This window comes from Crocuta crocuta, unplaced genomic scaffold (assembly GCF_008692635.1).
Source record: "Crocuta crocuta isolate KB4526 unplaced genomic scaffold, BGI_CrCroc_1.0 scaffold33, whole genome shotgun sequence".
Classification (NCBI taxonomy): Eukaryota; Metazoa; Chordata; class Mammalia; order Carnivora; family Hyaenidae; genus Crocuta; species Crocuta crocuta.
Genome location: NW_027529203.1, coordinates 1370148 through 1389626, shown reverse-complemented (window position 1 = coordinate 1389626; position 19479 = coordinate 1370148). Strand labels below are relative to the sequence as shown.

The window sequence follows — 19479 nt, the reverse complement described above, 5'->3', positions numbered from 1 at the left end:
GCCAAATTCTGGAAAAGCAGAATTACCATTGACTGATGAATAGATAAAGAAAATTTGGTGTATATGTATGTGTGTGTGTGTGTGTGTGTGTATACACATATATATACATCAATTTTTCTTATATATGTATATGTATATATGAGAGGGGCATATTTATATATGCACCTCTCCTCTACTCCCACTCTCTCTTTAAAATGAACAAAATAAAAAAATAAAAATGAATTTTTAGAAAATCTAATTAGAAATACTATTTCCAAATTATAATACCTAATCATATGAAAATTATAATAATTAAGATATTGTGACTTTATGACCCTGTTGATTTGATAACTCCAATAATTTTTAATTTAAGATTGAATGTTATTCTGTAAAAGACAAAAATTTCAACCTCAATTGACTCAAGTTGCTTTGCTAAGAATTTTGGATAAATTTGTTGTTGTCTGAACATATATATAGTGGAATATTAATGGCATCAAAGTAGGTAACATCTTTTAAGCAGTTAGGTTAAACTATTTTAAATTGTTCCTTTTATCCTTCACCTTAAGTTCTGAATTTCTGAAGCATCATAATAAAATAGAACTAATGAGCATGGGTTTCGTAGATGAATGTGACTTTGAATCTTAGATATGCACTTCTTTTTAAAGCTTATTTATTTTAAGAGAGAAGGAGAGAGTGTGTGCACGTGCAGCACACAACCAGGGAACGGGTAGAGAGAGAAAGAATCCTAAGCAGGCTCTGCACTGTCAGCACCAACATGGGGCTCCATCTCATTAACCAGGAGATGATAACCTGAGCCAAAATCAAGAGTCAGATGCTTAAACAACTGAGCCACCCAGGCACCCCCTGGAAAGGATTCTTATTAGTGATCTTCAGCCATTCATTCACAGGTTCTGAAACTCATATTCTCTCTCTCTCTCTGTCTCTCATTCCTTCTCTCTCTCAATACACCTGCCTTAAAAATTTACAAGAAACAAAATGATTGTGTTAAAAATATCTAAAAATAAATGGAAGCTGGTGGTAGTTAGTACAAAGAAAAGGTCAGTGATGGAAATAATAATGACAGTGGTGACTGTTAAATGACTTACTTACAGTGTTTTTCAAATCTTTTAATTCAAATTTAAAGTTGCAAAATTATTGATAGCTACATAATTAGCCAGGGCTTGTTATACATATACTAGAGATTAGCCCTATTTCCTCAGGATTCAAGAGATGACAGGCTAAGGAATAATAGTTAGGGTCAAAAATCAGAACTCTTATTAGCTAAAGAAATATTCGTTAAATACACCAAAATTAATTCAGGTCATTTTTAAGGAAAAAAAACGCACTTAAGATCAGGGTATAGATCATAGTGGGGTCGGGTTGATATTCTTGAAATAAGCAGATTTTAAAAAAGAAAGCTGAAAATAGGATCCAGGATTCAGAAAGCCAGAAGAAAGGAATACAGAGATAATTAATCATACTTCTTAAGTATCTACCATTCAAAATAGTTTAATAGAGTCTATGAGAAATACAGTGGAGAAAAATAAGTGACATTTGATTATAAGAAGCTATCAACACAATATAGAAGAAAGGCCAAATCAAGTTCTTTAGCCTACAGTTTGAGAGATATAGAAGCAGAGACTTGGACAGATTGTTTAAATGACAAGCAAAAGATCAGACTTGGGAAATTGAGTGAAGGGCAGGGAGCATCAGTGAGCCAATGGAGCATCGGATTTACCACATTGCTCTTCTTTCCATGCACATAAAGAGTTAGAGGTAAAGGTACCTTAGGCTATGTAAAATTTGAATAGGTTAAATAAAAGACAGTATCCTTTCCCCAAGAAAAGACTTGTTCGCAGTATTATTCATCTTGTTTCTGGTACATACATTCACATAGATAGAGAAAGAGAGAGAGAGAGTGACAGAGTGAGATCTAATATGTTCAAATATATTCGATCATTCATTCTAACTTGGATGTCAAGAATTTTTTTCCTTTGAGATTTTATTGAAAACCCTAGAGAACTAAAGTAGTTAGTTCTAGTTAACTTTTGAATCTTGTTTTTATGTACCTTTTAAAAATTAGATTACCAAATGGAATTTAATATATATCTATGCAATCAGCTCCTTATAGCCATCATTGTAAATTTCCCTCTATGACCTAAATTTCCATATGTATTCTGTTCTCCAATGTGAATTTCTACTCTGAAAATGATAGTTGTATGGTCCAAATGAATCTATGGTTCAAACGAAATAAAATAAAACAAAAAAAATGAAATACAATTTAAGTTAATAAGCATACTATGATTTTTCTTTCGAGGAAATAGACTTTCTTCTTCCATTTAGTCTATTATTTTTTAAGAAAAGATTTTAAAATCTTTTTCTAAAGATTTTAGAAATATTAGTCCAAATATTAGTCCATCCAAGTTTGATGCATGTTTATTTTTTATAATTTTCCCCAAATCACAGTGATATATATGTTAAATACACAGAATCTAATTAGTTTTTTAAATAATTAACAACATGACATAAAATGAGTCAACCATAATCAACTTCATTTTATTCTTTTTAAGTCAGCATTTAAAAAATTTTTTAATGTTAATTTATTTTTTGAAAGAGCATGAGCAGGGAATGAGCAGACAGAGACGAAGACTCAGAATTCGAAGCAGGCTCCAGGCTTGAGCTATCAGCACAGAGCTCCATGCAGGGATTGAATGCATAAACCATGATGTCATGACCTGAGCCAAAGCTGGACACTCAACTGTCTGAGCCACCCAGGTGCCCCCCCGACACCGCTTTTTAATGCAGTTTTAAAACCATTTAGATTTAGAGTTAAACACATATAAATAGACATATACCTATTCATCAAGGTAAATATAGATTTATTAATTTTATTTATCTATAATGTAACTACATTTCTCCTAGACTAATATTTAATAATATGCATATTCAATGGATATATGTAAAAATTTTGTACTCAAAATTATCTCTTCTTAGTCATCACCAATTTTTATAACATATATTTGTAACAAAAATGCTGATCAACTGTGCTCATTTCTTCACTGAAGAAAGCACAAGAGGAAATCAAAATATGTTAGAAAAAAAACATCAGAGAGCACACATGAGGAATATTTTATTTGTGAGGAAGATTAGAATTGAATTCTTAAATGCTTGTGGAATCTGTACTCTTTAGAATTTCTTAGAATAAAATTAAAAATTTTAATTATTTTAATAAATAATCTACTTTCCTGAGAAGGGCAACCATGTATAATTTTATACTTGGCATAGACATTTTCCTGTTTTTCGGCAGTTTACCTTATGCCACTTCACTTTTACAAAAGACCAACATTTGTGTCTGCTTTTGCTAACTGAAAGAAATCCGAAGAATATTTTTGTGTTCATGAAAAAAGTGAAAAGCAAAAATCGCATTCAGCATTTGCTTTTTGGTGGGCCATTGTATGTACATGGAGCAGTGAGAATAGTACCACTAAGCTCGTTCCCTGCAAACTACACCAAGCAATTCACCATCAAGCCTTTGCAGCTTTGAACGGTTTCTGTGAGCATTTGTGTTTTATCTCCATTTATTTGCATTGGTTAGCAGAGTGTATCCTGAGGTAACAAAAAGTGTAAAAGAAATTTCTGGGGAGTCTGGAATCATTCAAAAAATATTGGTAGTTATTTCTTTACTTAACACCATTTTGGCTTATGAAAGCTTACTCAGAATGCTTTACTTTTAGATAGTGAGGGAAACCTGTATTTAGTTCAAAGACACCATTTCATTGGGCCTGTCCACCGTGTTGTGGGGCAGACAGCTCAGAGAGTATGTGGGGATTTTTAAGGCGGTGCATTGACATTCAGTAAGGTTGTGACCTATGAACATAGGCTAATACTAAAGCAGGGCCTATAAATAATTTTTGTGTAAGTGCTGAGTGATGTTTCCATTTCTTAGGAGAGAGAAAGAATGTAAACAATAAATAATTCATCTCTTGGTTTATTCCTAGTAAGAGGAACTAACTAAAGTAACTTGACTTTCTCTTGATTGCAAATTCTCATTTAATTTGGCCACCTAAATGGCTTTTGGATCTGCACACTTCACCCACAGTTTCACTCATCTTGTTGCATTGCCATATTTTGGATTACTATGAAGTCCTCCTAACCTGACCTCGATAGTGGTTTTCTCCCCTTTTGTGAATCATTCTTCACATTCCAGACAGTTATTTTTTTCTCAAATGTCAATTCAATAGATGTTCCTCACTGCTGTTGTGAAAAAATCCAATCACTTACTAAATTTCTGAAAATGAAATTTGCTTTTAGATAGATTGAATGTCGACAGTATATGTACTGTCCCCTCTAAAAGCAGTGGTGCTATGATTTTTTGGTATGATTTTTTTTTTACAGCAAGATATAAAGGACAAGCCATAAAACTGAAGTTAATTCAAACTATTTATTTTCTTTGACTAGGAAAAAATAATTTAGAAAGGACAGAGTACTATAATTTCATATTAAATGTTAAATTTGTCAACACTGAATAAAAACACCTCATAGAGAGTTTTTAATTTTAATTACTAGTTATATCACATCAGTTAGATTTATAGAACACATTTATACTTACTGTATTATGCTAAAGATAAACAGGAATTAAAAATAATTTAAGTGGTGATTATAAATATTTGATTCACTATGCAAAATCTTTGTTACACATACAAGTAATATAGCAATGATACACTGGTAAATCTTTGCAGAAATTGAATTTACTATGCAAGATATAGCACAATCTTGTTTTTGAAAATTTGGAACAAACTACAGTGATCAATAAATTATTTCCAACCACAAAAGAAATACAATAAATCTTTGTTGAATGATGTAGTGCATGATATTTTGCATTGTTTTCAGTTAGGAATTCAAGTGTAAGTTACACAAATGAAAAATGAATTGTTCTGTAGCATCTTTCTGCTACAGAAATGCTACTACAGTGTAGAACTACTACTAGAGTTATTAATTTGTAAGTCAACACAGTACACGAAAAAGGGGAAGAAGCTGAAAATTAAGACTAAGCTTTTTGTCCTGCATAACCTTTTATGGAACACATAAGCAAATGAATAATTATATAAATAAAACTGAGTTTTCAACAGAAGAATTTTTCTTACTCTGTCTAGCCAAAATAAATCTAATTTTAGGTTGGTCTACAGAATAAATGGATCAATGATCAACACTTTTAAGTTTTAGACAAAGCCATTTGGGTTATTTCTTTGCCCTTTTCCCCCCAGGAAGATCAGTCACATAAACATTTGTAGTGAACAATGTGACTTGTCAACCAGACCACAATTCAGGAACCATACACCCGGCTGCTGCAAAGGCAGCCTCAGCTGTCAGCCCCTTAAATTGAAATTTAATTTCTTCAATTTAAATGAAGACAATGACCTTGCCCAGGATCGTGTCCCCTTCCTAAGATGGTTTGCATTCAATGAGGGATTAACTTTGGGATATGAAGATCCACCCAGCATCAGAGTTCCCAATGATGGCTGAGGCCTTTGTGTGTCTGTGCTGCAGCAATACTTCCCCCATTTCCAATCCTGCTTCCTTCCTGTCTCTTTCAGAGGTGTTTATACCAAGAGTAGTCCCTAATACATTGCCCGCATACAAACCTCCAACTAATAGGCTGCTTTGCAGGAGTTCAACCAAGAAAACGTCCATTCTGTACATTCCATTAAATGATAGTTTTGGTATGTATAATATAAAAAATATATGCTTTGAAATGAGCTAGTCCTCTATGATCTGAACTCTGGAGAGCACTATAATTACAGATTGTTGGTTGCCTCAAGGATGCCTAAAGTAACAGAGTATTTTTTTCTAGCAGGCAAAACATATGCAAATTGTCCAAGGAATTATTATTATTATTATTAGTCTCCAATACTTTGTAGATCTGCTTTTAAGTACTTGGAAACCAACCCATTAAGCCAATTAATACTTTGCTAAAGTTATTGGGATGGTGGATGGGTAATGTATTAAGGAAATCAGACAAAAATGGGTTTTAATTATGGGTTTATTACTAAGTAAATATGTGACCTTAGGCAAGTCACTTAATTGCTCTGGGTTTCAATGTTCTCTTCAATAAAATAAGCATTTGAACCAAGACAGTATAAACTCCCTTTCAAGAAGGACTAACAAAGGATAATCCAGGAAAAAAGAGGTAAATACAAACTATATATACATTTTCAGTCAAATAATAGTATGTTTATCCAGATGCCATAAAAAAAGGACTTTGAGATGGTTACTGAGGCTTTGAGGGTGGTAGGGAACAAATTCTTACATGAGCACCATAACAGAGATCCTATAACATAGCACCATCACTGCAAAGTATTGCCTAGTTTCAGAACCAAATTCTCCAGTGTTCTGGTATCTAGGTTAGCTATGGAAGTGAATTTTCTTTGAAGGAAAATAAATACTGCATTTATGGGACCAGATTTTAAGAAATTGTTGCACCTTCTTCAAATTTTTTCTTCCCTTCACCTGGCTTGATAAAGAGAATAGAAAGGTCTTAGGGGAATACGGAAGCACAAAATGTAAAGACTTCAGTGATCCACACTGAATTACTGTGTGGATAAAGGCAGATTGCCAACCAGAGACACTTCCATTGTACTGTTGCGTGTGTGTGTGTGTGTGTGTGTGTGTGTGTGTGTGAAATTTGTCACTAAACCATGGCTGTCTTGTTTTGTTAATGATTGCTCCACTAATAATCATTACTCAGTTTAAAATTAGTTCTTTTAAAATATTTACTCCTCATCTCCTACTCTCCTTAGTCTACCATGAGGGACGATTATATTAAAGAAAATAATTCATTAATTATCTATAATCTCCAAATAAGGCTTTATTCTTTTATCTTCTTTTATTTTCTGTTATTGACATTTTTTTTCTACTCAGGACAAAAATTAGAGCCATCCCTACAAATGTGATAGATTTGTATCACAATGTACAAAGTGATACATTGATTGTATCACTTGTAACATGTATAACTCTATATACAATTTTGTAACAATATTTTTATTTTAATTACTTCCTAGATAATGTTCTTTTTCAAAATACAAACTACATCAAAATGAAATAATTGCATATTTTTCTTTTCTGTAGATTTATCATGATTTATTAAATAAATCTGTTGAGAATGAATTTTCAGGTCATTTTTAATTTTGGATATTATATATATTATCTTGAGATTAAGTTTCATGAACAGCTTTAAAGCAATATTTGATCACAGATGATCAGTAGGTTGAATAGCAGTTTGAATATTAGATAAATCTCACAAAATTCTCTTTGATTTTGCTTAGAAATCAGAACATTCAACAACATAAATACAAGTTCCTTTAGATTAATTGTCTAACTGTAGTATCTCTTGTTTTCTCTGTTTTTTAACAACTACTCATAGCTTAGGTAAATAATATACAAAGTGTTCAACCCTTAAATACAATTGAGATATAGTCATAGGCAAAAATGTAGCCATTGTATGTTATTCAGTAAACTTTTACTATTAATTAACATGTGTTTATGTGTATGGGATGCCATTAATGATTAAGGATTTTAGGCAACTTACTATATTGAAATATCTAAACACAGAACAGAACAAAAATCTAGGTCAGAAAACAATTTGTGAGTCTAAAAAAATTAGAAACAAATTAATAATTTTACAAGGAACAAAGGGTGCTATCATGATTGAATTTAATATTTAAAATGTGCCTATGTATCTACATAGCCACAGTAAAAAAAAAAAAAAACTGAATCATAAATCTCACTATTTTTCATGAAGAACATAGGCAAGATTATCTACATAGGCAATTCTCACTAAATTTTAGTGAAAATTTTTATTTATAATTTTATTCTTACATAGGAATCATTGAGAAGCAATAGAAAATTCTGATATTATCTGGAGGTATGTATTCATATTTTGATGCCTGTGGATGATCAACACTAAAGTATATTTGTATTTCAACCAAATGCTTTTAAAATTCAAAGAGTAATTTGTACTCAAAGGCATTTTTCAGCTAGTAATATCAAATGCTCTTTTGGGAAGATCACTTGAGCAAAGGGACTAAGACATGGCTATCTCCTTACTAACATATTCTTTTGTCTACAGGAGTACATACTTTATGCAAAGATTACTCCCATGGTTAATGAATAATGGAAGTAACCTACCTCAGAAGAGATAAAGATAATTAGTAGATTATGGAGTCATGGTATTTCATTATTTTGAATATATCTGAGGTCAGCTACATGAATCTATGTGGAAATCCAAATGGAATGAATGAGAAGGGGGTAGAGATTTTTATTTGTTTAAAAAATAATTGTGGACCTTTAAAATTAACCAGTAACTTTAAAAATAGTACTATAATATAAAGTACAATTAAAATTTATTAGCTTTCCATTTGAAAATAAGTTTTTAATAATACTCTGCTTTCTGAGCCTTATATCCAGTGAAAAGGTAAGATTATAAATATAAATTAAATATAAGTGGATATAAATATAAATATATAATAAAGGTATAAAACCCAAGGTGATAAATTATTAATCATTTAATTTAACATCAACAATGTAGCGCATTATGAAAAGAAAGAATACAGTCAAGATTCTCAGTAAGATGCAAGTGTAAAGTATAGATATAGAGGCACCATGCAATGCAATTGTTTTTATCTCCTGTCAAATAATTTTTCCAGTGTTGATTTTCTTCTGGGATGTACACATTTAAAGAGGATGTGGTGAATTAGCAGAGATATTACTAAAAATATATACCAATATTATCAAATAGCTGAGAAATAAAACCATTTAGAACATGCTTGAGAAATTAGATTTTGTTCAAACTCACTGGGAAAAAAGACCGAGAGAAAATTAAATATACTATCTAATGATACAACAGATCTGGTAAAGATGAATGGACAGTGAAGTTTGATTTGCTGAGCCATCTGTCTTTACAATTAAAAACAGCTGAAGTTGGTGTTAACTAACTCTTAGGTTTTAGAAATTATTCATTCCTTCTTTTAACAATAAATATCTACTATATCAAACACAGTACTTATCACTTGGAGAAAAAAAATTATTAAACTTGGCCACTAAACATAAATGGCTCTCATTCTAAAAAAGAATACAGAAATAAGCCTACAAATTAGAACTGAGGGCTATAGGTTCTTGAGAAGATAAACATGGGGCATCCAGCCAATCTCCTTTCTTTACTCCTTATCTGTATGTCCCAATCCTTTCTTCAGATTTACATTTTTAAGACTTATCACCTCATATGGGGCCCTTGTATTACATCCTATACTTATTAGTATCAAATTATTTCTTATTGTATTCAGAATAAATTCAATACTGCTTTGTCTTTCCTGACAGCCTCATGGGATTTCCTTCTGCCTAAGTCTCCCTGCTCATCTGACTCTTCTCTTCCCTGTGCCTTCTAGACACATTGAGTTTCTTTTGCTATTTCCAGATACACCAGATATCCCTTAGACCCTTTGGAATTGTTTTCTCTGCCTGCACTTTCATTGCTCAGATCTTCCCATGGCCATCTCACACTAACAGTTCAGGTGGTGGGATGCCTGGGTGGCTCAGTTAAGAGGTCGACTCTTGATTTCAGCACAGGTCATTTTCTCATGGTTAGTGAGATGGAGCCCTGTGTCAGGCTCTGAGCTGACAGTGCAAACCTTGCTTGGAATTTTCTCTCTCCCTCATTCTCTACCCCTCCCTGCCCCTCTCAAAATAAAGAAATAAATGGTTTTTAAAAATTTTTAAATGGTTTTTAAAAAACCAACAATTCAGGTGGCAACTCAAGTGATGTTTCACATAAGGATTTATGCAGATCATCCTCTCCAAGTTGTCCAGTTTTCTAATGACTAATGTATTTTTATGACTTTGCTTTCTTTGTAGAACTTATTACTATATCAAATGATATGTGTATGCATTTATTTACTTCTTTTTGATTTGGCTCTTGCCAATAAAATTTAATTTTCTTTGGGCACCTGGGTGGCTCAGTTGGTTGAGTGTCCAACTTTGGGTCAGGTCAGGATCTCATGGTTTATGAGTTCGAGCCCCCCGTCGGGCTCTGTGCTGACAGCTCAGTGCCTGGAGCCGGTTTCAGAGTCTGTGTCTCCATCTCTCTACCCTTTCCCCACTTGCACTCTTTCTCTCTCTCAAAAATAAATAAACATTAAAATTTTTTTTAAAAATAAAATTTAATTTTCCTGAAAGCTTAGCCCTGGTATGTCTGTTTTACTCTTATCCTCAGCTACTAACACAATTTTTGGGCATATATATAAAGCACTTAATAAAAATATGTTGAACTGTTTAGTGAATGAGTGAGGACAAATACAGAGCCCATACTAAGCATGAGCTGAGTCTCGAAGGAGGAGCTGAATTTAACCAAAAATACAGTCCTCCTTAGTTAATTATAATATTATATCAATATCAGTTCATTGAATGTTACAAATGCATCATACTGACATAAATTGTTAATAACAGGAAATTGGGTGTATGACATATGGGAACTCTCTATACTGTTTTTTCAATTTTTCTGTGTATCTAACACTGTCTAAAAACAAAGTCATATACACACAAAAAAGATGGTGGAAATACTGTGTCACGGCAAAAGATCAAATGATGTCAAGAATGTTTCCAACAACTACAATATAAAACCTTGTGTTTTTACTCAGAGATAAGGATATAATCAGTTTCAGTTTGGGTTACCCAGAAGTAAATCCTGAGATAAACTCTCATGTGATAGGTAGTAGAAATTACTCCTACTGGAATAACTGGTGGGGAGAAGAGAAGTGAAACTAGGAAGAAAAAATGAGCACAAGTGGGCTCCTGAGTGAAGTCTCATGGAAAGTACCTGGGTGCCATAGGAAAGACCTGGAGACAGTGCAAATCATCTTTCAGAATATCTTTAGGAAAACCAAGATAGACGGAGCATTTATACACCACTGTTACTGGTTATAGCTGCTCAAGGGAAATTAGGTGCTTCAAATTTCCATAAGTCATTAACTAGGATGAGGCAGACAAGTTTGGGCAGCTTGAAGGCTATCTTCAGACAAAAACACAGGTGTGGGCTGTTGGCAGTGCCAACATCTTAAAAACTATTAATAATAAAAATGTCTAAGGAGGCTTATGGAACACTGACAGTGATTTGATTTTAAAGATTAATATCTTTGAACTACCCACTTAAATCCTACTAGTCTGCATAACCTAGATTATTTCAGAAGAAAGGTTCCTGGTAAAAGCAATCTTGTAGGTCCAATCGGCTTTACCATCTGAATTACCTTATATGGCTAAATGCAATGGTACCTTTTTCTTCTTCTACATTAATAACTGTCAAACTTTAGAGTACATCACATTTCTGTGCTTGCCCCTGGAGTTTCTGAATCAATAGGTCTGAAGTGGGGCTTAGAGTTTGTATTTATAAAGTTCTCAGGTGATGGTGACACTGCTAATCTGAAGAATCACCATTCTTGTTACAGATTCCAAAATTATTTTTAATGGTTATTTTGAGCATTTTTTCTTCCCACTTTAGAGCTTTTATTTTTTTTAACTTTTTAAGTAGTTTATTGTCAAGTTGGTTTCCATATAACACCCAGGGCTTATCGCACAAGTGCCCTCCTCCATGTCCATCACCCCTCTTCCCCTCCCCCCCATACCCATCACTCCTTAGTTTGTTCTCAGCATTCATGCATAGTGTCTGGTGCTCTACAGGTTATCAATACTATTTGTAAAACAAGTCTTGTTTGATAGATTGTGAATTTTTGGTTGCTCTAGTGGGTAATACATTTTCTATAAATTCTTACATTAGGAGGATTAGTGGATTAATGTAGCATTTTACTTTCACTTGAAATATTAGGTAAACTTCTATTTCAGGTCAAAAACAAATTAACTCAGTAAGCTATATTTTGTGTATTAGAAATATATGTCCATTAACCAAACTGCCTAAAAATAATTCTCTGCTTTTACAAACCCTAGGCTTCAAAGATGGGACCCAGAGTTACTTTACAAACAATTACTCTGAAAAATTATAGTCTCTTTTAAACAAAAACTAGCTGTAGTGAAATCATCCATAAATATTCATATAACAAAGCTGCCATAGAGCAAATCTTACATAGTGCTTTGCATGAATAAAAGACTTCCTATTGGGATTTTGTTCAAGTATTGTGATTCTTTACTACTCATTTAAGAATGTGTTTTAGAGGTGCCTGGGTGGCTCAGCTGGTTAAGCATCTGACTCTTGGTTTTGGCTCAGGTCATGATCTCACGGCTTCTGAGTTTGAGCCCCATTTCAGCCTCCATGTTGACAGTGGAGAAACTGCTTGAGATTATCTCTCTTCCTCTCTCTCTGCCTCTCCCCTGTTTGCTCTCTCCATCTCTTTCTCAAAAATAAATAAACTTAAAAAAATGTGTTTTAAAGTAGTCTCCTTTTTCTTTTAATTATCTGACTCTGTACCATTTGAATTTTCAGCTGTAAACTTGACCTTGCAGTATAACCTCAGTTTGGTGGTAGGCCTTCATTCCCTTCTGGTTTTTTTGTTTTGTTTTGTTTTGTTTGTTTTTTTGTTTTTTTGCTGTTTTTTTGTCCATGAGCAATTGAATACAAATATTTGTTCAACCTTTCAAGAAGTTTTATTAATGTTTATTAAACACTAATAATACATATTATTAATTCTACTATATATAATTTGAATATATTAGAACTGAGGTATGATTACATTTTTAACAATGATTCCAAGTTTATAATGGCAACTTTAAGGGGCTCCCTCTTAACTCATGAATTAACAAACAATCATTCATTCATAGGGAGCACTGATAGCTATTCAATATACTTCATAGGCAGAAGGAAATACAGTTTAGCAAAGTACTGTGAACTACAAAGAATATTAAAAATATATAATTATGAAGAAAAACTTAATCACCCTATAGAATCAACTATTTAAAATGTCCACTATTTACATGCCATTTATCCCATATACTTTAGCATTTTCTAAGAAACAATTAAGCTAGGAAAAAATATATATAGATCTCTGAAGACCCAGGTCCACTATTCTAGAAGTAATACAATGAACCTCAGCTACTTTAAGCACATCACTTGTTAAGAGCATCAGCTCACTTTCCCTAAGTGTACTTTTGCTGATCCTGGCCCAGGCAGCACAAGGATTGAGGGATTGATAATATGCATAAATTAGCAGAGCATCTCAGGAACCCTTCAGAACTTGCTTAGCTGTCAACAGTATGCAGACCTTCCTTGACTAATATTTATTACCAGTATAGTGGCTTGATCAGAGGCTAGTGTCCCCACTGGGAAGTTTCATAATACTCTGTTTCCCTGAAAGATGGGAGTTAACTATAACATAAAAATATACATTGTGAATTGCTGCATAAGGACATATAGAGAAAATCATCCCCATTCCACTTTGGCAGTCACACATATGGGCACCTTGAATTGCAATATTTTCCGATACTTTTCCACCTCAATGCTTTGAACTTCAGGTTTCATTTTTCTAGGAATAACCAATACATTTTTTTATATTCCACATCCTCATTCTTTCTGAATCTCTTCTTTACACTTATTGTCAATTTAAACCCACTTGTTTTCAAATTACTCTCCTAATTCCTGACCCTTCTTCTATTGTCACCATGCATGCCTAGGTCAGACTTGCTCTCACACCCTGGATTGCTCCTCCCATTGAATCTCATCACTCACTAACCAGTTACAACCTGCTCCTCACTAGCATTATTGATGCGATGTAAACTGGATTACATAGGAGTAAAAAAAATGTATTAGTTTTGACTGGGTTGGGGAGAAGTATGTGAGGACAGGAGGCTTTCTATGGCCAATTTGGAGACTCAGCTGTGTGAAAGTGTATTTAAAAGGAAATAAATGGATGAAAAGAAACAAAGTATACAGAAAAGGATATTGGTGCTAAGACTGAGATGCAGACATTATATGGTTTTGATAGTATTTCTTATTTAAATTAATCATTTTGGATTATAACAGAAAAACTTGGCCTTTTTTTCCTCATCAATAATCATTGTTAACAGTTTCTTTTCTTTCCTTGAGAAGTAAAAGAATACAAGTTTTATTCTCAAGAAAAATGTACATGGGATTATAACATACATAATATTAAGTAACTTATTCATACATAAAGAATATTTTCAGAGTAAGACATAAAGCTACATCTCATCATATTGAATGGCTACCATGTATTCCACAATACTGCTATGAGATTCATAATTACTGATCCAGTTCCAAAATTAATAAAAATCAATCAAGTATTTCCTTCCCTCAAGAATATAAATTCTTCATTAAAGATTTTTGTCCTTGAGAATATCCATAGAATAAATTCCTAAAAGTTGATTTGCTGGGACCACAGATTATGTGTCTTAGATCTATCACTCTTAAATTTTTTCATGGATGGTTTCTTGACATGCAGGTCTCAGTCTAATGTCAACCTCTAAGGTCTGCATGGACACATGATAACTGTCTTTCTTCTCACTCTATTTTATTTCCATCAGTTCACTTACCGCCAAATGACATATCATCTTATTACATTAGTCATTTTTGGCCGACTTCTTTGTTTTCTACCCCTAGAATGCAAATGCTCTGAGAACAGAACCTGTTTATGACTCATTCATCGTTGTATATCCAGCACATAGTAAACAGGTCAACAAATAGTTGTTAAATAAATAAAATGATTACTACTAATGTCATGGTAACATATCACAACATTTTATTTGCCACTAAGAGATAATAAACAGAAATAAGTATGTTGAGTGTTTTGAGTTTCAGTCCTTGGGCTTCTTCCCATTATTCACTGTGTAGGTGACCTCATTTAATTTTATGGCTTTAAATATGATTTACACACAAATGACTCCTAAATGCACATTCCAGCTCAAATACAAACTCCAAAGTCATATAACACACTCTGTAAAACAACTCCACCTGGACACTGAGTAGGCACCTCAAAATTAACATGTCTAAATGCAAACTCCTACTTATTATGTCACCATCTGTTCCTCCCACAAGCTTTCCTATGTCAGTAAATGACAACCTCATTCTTCTTGTTGCTCAGGATAAAATCCTTGGTAATATCCTTGTCTCCTCATTTATAAACCATCAGCAAATCCTGCTGGTATTTCTTCAAGGATACATGAAAAATTCATTCTGAAATCTATGCCACCACTTATCACCTCCATTACCAGCATCCCCGACAAACCACAATCGTCTTCCATTTGGATTAACACAAAAGCCTCTTAACTGATCTCCCTGCTATGCCCTTGTTCCCCTACAAGTTCTCAAACAAATAGCCAGCAGATAGTTTTTAAACCTAGGTCAGGTCATACCAATCCTCTGCTAAAAATTAAGATTAACATCACCAATAATAACTCATGCTGATATCTGTTTCCCTGAATAAGGCGCTATGAGAAAGGCACACCACCTTTCTAGTATTTTTTCCAAAATTCATAACCTCAGTCTAATCATGAGATGACATCAAACAGAAATTGAATGACATTCTACAAATTACCTGTATGGTATTTTTCAAACATGCCAAGGTCATGAAAGAAAATGAAGAAAAGTCACTTACCACAGATTGGATGAGACATCACAAACACATGGTATACTGGATTGCATCCTGAAACAGAACAAGTGCATTAGTAAGGAAAATGGGGAAATCTGAATGAAGTCTGTAGTTTAAAGTCTATAGTTGATAACATTGTACCAATGATATTTTTTTTACTTTGATAAAAGCATCATGCTTATTTAAGTTGTTAACATTAGAGGAAACTGGAGAAACATATATGGAAACAATTCTATATAATTTTTCTGAAAATCTGAATTTATTTTAAAATTAAAAGTTAAGAAAATCCTTTGGGAGCTTCACATCCTACTTAAAAAACAAACAGGACAGGTATTTTAGAGTACATATACATTCTGCCTCTCTCTGCACTTGCCTTTCCCTAGCACCTCTTACTGCAGCTTTTACTTATTTCTCTTCACGCATCCAATTACTCTGCTCAGTGAGTATCCTTGATTTTTTTTTTTTAAACCACCAAGAAATTCAGGCTTCAGGTCATTTACAGTTTTGGAATCTCTTCCCTTAATTATTCACAAAGCTCTCTTCCTCATACCTCTCAGGCAGGTCTCAACTCAAATATAACCTTAAAACTGAGACCTTCCCTGACCATTGTTTAAAAAATGCCTCTTCCTGAAAAACCTCACTAGCAGTCACTGTTCTATTTACTCCTCTTTTTTTTTTTAATTTTTTTAATTTTTTTTTTTTTTTATTGAGAGAGAGAGAGCATGAATGAAAGTAGGGGAGGGACAGAGAGAGAGGGAGACACAGAATCCGAAGCAGGCTCCAGGCTCTGAGCTGTCAGCATAGCGCCTGACGCGGGGCTAGAACTCACGAGCTGTGAGATCATGACCTGAGCCAAAGTCTGATGCTTAACCAACTGAGCCACCCAGGCGCCCCCTTTTTACTCCTCTTTAACTGTTCTTCATAGCACCAGTCAATATCAAAGTAGTAATTTATTTATGTGTGTCTTCATTATTTTCTCCTGCTACTCTGTGAGACCAAGAGCTTGTTTTATTCACTCTTATATATTTTCAGTTTTTACAATTTTCTCTGCCATATAATAGACAATCAATAAATATTTTTTGTTACTGTAAGTCTCACTTAATATGGAAAGTCAGATTCATAAAAACAGAGATTGGTGGTTGCCAGAAAGTAGGCAGACATGGGGAGATGTAGGTAGTAGAAAGGAAATGTAGGTAGTAGAAACGAGGAGATGTTGGTCAAAGTGTACATCCATACTTTTGGTTATAAGATGAATAAATTCTGGGGATTTAATGTGCTGCATGGTGACCATAGTTAAGTTGTATTGTATGCTTGAAAGTTGCTAAAGAGTAGATCTTAAAAGTTCTTTACTACACACACACACACAGACACATACACACACACAAGTAACTGAGGTAATGGATGTTAACAAACCTTATTGTGGTAATAAGATAGTAACCTCATTTTGGTAACCTTATTGTGGTAATTTTGCAATATATACATGTATTAAATCACCACAATGTATACCTTAATCTTATATATCATATGTCAATAATAGTTCAATAAAGTAAAAAAAAAATCGTTGAATGTGGAAGTGAAAAAACAAATGAGTTGATTTGGCTGGAAAATTACAAAAAAAAAACCCAGAATGACTTAAAACCTAAAAATTATAATTAGCTTCATTTATTTTCCATTATATATACACATATATATATCATGTTATATATAAATATAAATAAATGAANCTACAACTGAAGAGTCCAAACTAGTATCTATATTATGATATGCCTTTAATAATTTGTAGGAAAAATGAGTTCATACACATATGAATGAAAAATATGGGTACAATTTCTCTTCTTGTACTCACAAGAGTTTAATTATGTGCAATTATTCATTTTATGTAGAGTTTTAAGTGACAGGCAAATTTCAAAAGGTGGTAATTAAATTCAATAGCAATGTAAGAAAAAATCATCCCTCATCAATAGTGTTTTATTTCAGTTACTCATAGACTGCTTTCAAAAGAATGCTTTTCAGAACACTAGTAACCTTTCAGAATAATAACTGCATGTATAAATGAACATAAATAATGAATTGTTTTACTAAATTCTCTAGTTCTTGCTCTATGATTCTGCAGGGGAGTTCTACAGCATTCTGAAAACCAGTCGTTGTAGAAGATCACAATAGTGTAAAATCACACTGTGAAGTAAAAGCGTATCGTATCGGTATGAAGTTTTAGTGTACTCTGGAGTTACCTCAGAATCACAAAGCAATTAGCCAATAATGTTAAAAAGTTATAGCTAATTTAACTAATGGTTAATGGAGCCTAGTAAAACTGTCAGAGTTGATGAGCCCAGGGAGATTTTGTTCAGGAACACACATTAAAGTCAGGGTCCTTTATCTCTTTTCAGAGTTTAATCAGTATCTGGAATGATAGGCTTTTGTAGTGATATGCCAAAAATATGGTTTTTGGTTTTAATCTGTTTGAAATTTAAGTGTTAATAGGAACTAAAAAGAAGACAGAGACTTGTCACTAAGTACATTATATAGGTCACAAAATCATGCTCAGGCAGTCTCTAAGAAAGCAGTTTCTATAACTACTAGAAGCTTTAATAGATATAAATAAGATCCTCTTTCCTTTATAGTTTGAAAATATAGCAGAAACTATATTTGTGATTTATTGAATGGCAATGAAATGTAATTAAATAAAAGAGTGGTTGAAATGATATGAAAGGGAATATAGAGGAGATAGATTTGCAAAACTAAGTCTTTCAAAAAGGTTAGAAAAAGTGGCAGTGTCTTCTAGACAATAGTTTTGAAGTCCCTAGCTAAAGGGCAATGCACCGTTCTTTACGAGCTTCATGTTTTATTCATTAAATGGTTTGAGCTTCTAGAAGAAGTTGTGTGTTTTCACAAAGCTTATGTTATAGATCCTTTACTCCAGGAAAACTCAGCTCCCTACTGTGAGAAATTCACTTGTTTCCCAAATACCAAATTTAAGTCATGCATGAGAATTTGGACTTATGTACCAAAGAGAGAGGGAAGAATTCTGCACAAGGGACTGAAAAAGTCTCTAAGGGAATGTACCAATTAGCTAAAATATATCAGCAAAGTTTTGGAACATTCTAGTTCACTGCTAAAAGAAAATTTCACGTATTCCTTGTCTTCTATTAAGAATTTTTTATAGTTGTCTGGAATAAAAGTTCTGTGACAAATTTATTCCCTGTAAAGATATTGAGAGCAATTGTGATAACCAGCACATTCAAAATAACAAAAGGATCAGTTTGGTTCCCAGTTTGTACCATAAAAATACACTGCATCAAAATTTCAATTTAATATAGTAATGGAAACAGTATAATAAATGACATGGTAGGAATCAATTATTAATAGTAAATAAATCAGAATATCTTTAGATTCACAGTAAAGGTTTATAAAATCTCATAGAGTTGGCTAAAATAATTTTATGAATAATTCAAAATAAAAATGCAAAATATTATTAATTCCCACTTGAAAATGTATGTATTTATGTATATTCAACTTTGATTTTTGAGTATGTACAATCTGCAAGGGTCTATGTGTATCACTATGGAGAGGTGAACAAAAATGTTTGTAATTTGTATTCTGAATGAGTAAAAAGTTTTACATATATATTTTTAAAAGTCAGACTATAATAAGTCTTAGTATAGTCAGATTATAGTAAGTGCTAGTATAGACTCTAAATTTATTATAATTATAGCTAAAGAGAGGTAATTCTCACAAAGAAATCTATGGTCTCAATGTATATGTCCCTCCAAAATTCATATGCTGGAATCCTACTCCCAAAAGGTGATAGCACTAGTACATGGCACCTTTAGGAGATGATTAGGTCAAGAAGGTGGGCACCTCATGCATGGAATCAGTCTCCTTATTAAAGAGCACCTGAGAGAGT

General features: G+C 33.0%; 1 protein-coding gene across 3 annotated transcripts in view; it reads right to left on the bottom strand.

The window, feature by feature from the left end:
• The window catches only part of LOC144226839 (uncharacterized), a 394135-nt gene that overhangs the window by 93289 nt on the left and 281367 nt on the right, over positions 1 to 19479 (bottom strand). For all 3 annotated transcript variants that reach the window (XR_013333755.1, XR_013333757.1, XM_077758355.1), the window contains one exon: positions 15582 to 15629. Coding sequence is in view for 1 of the 3 variants with exons in the window: in XM_077758355.1 (XP_077614481.1) it covers positions 15582 to 15628 (47 nt within the window). In the remaining 2 variants the exon portion in view is untranslated. The remainder of the gene's footprint in view (positions 1 to 15581; positions 15630 to 19479) is intronic.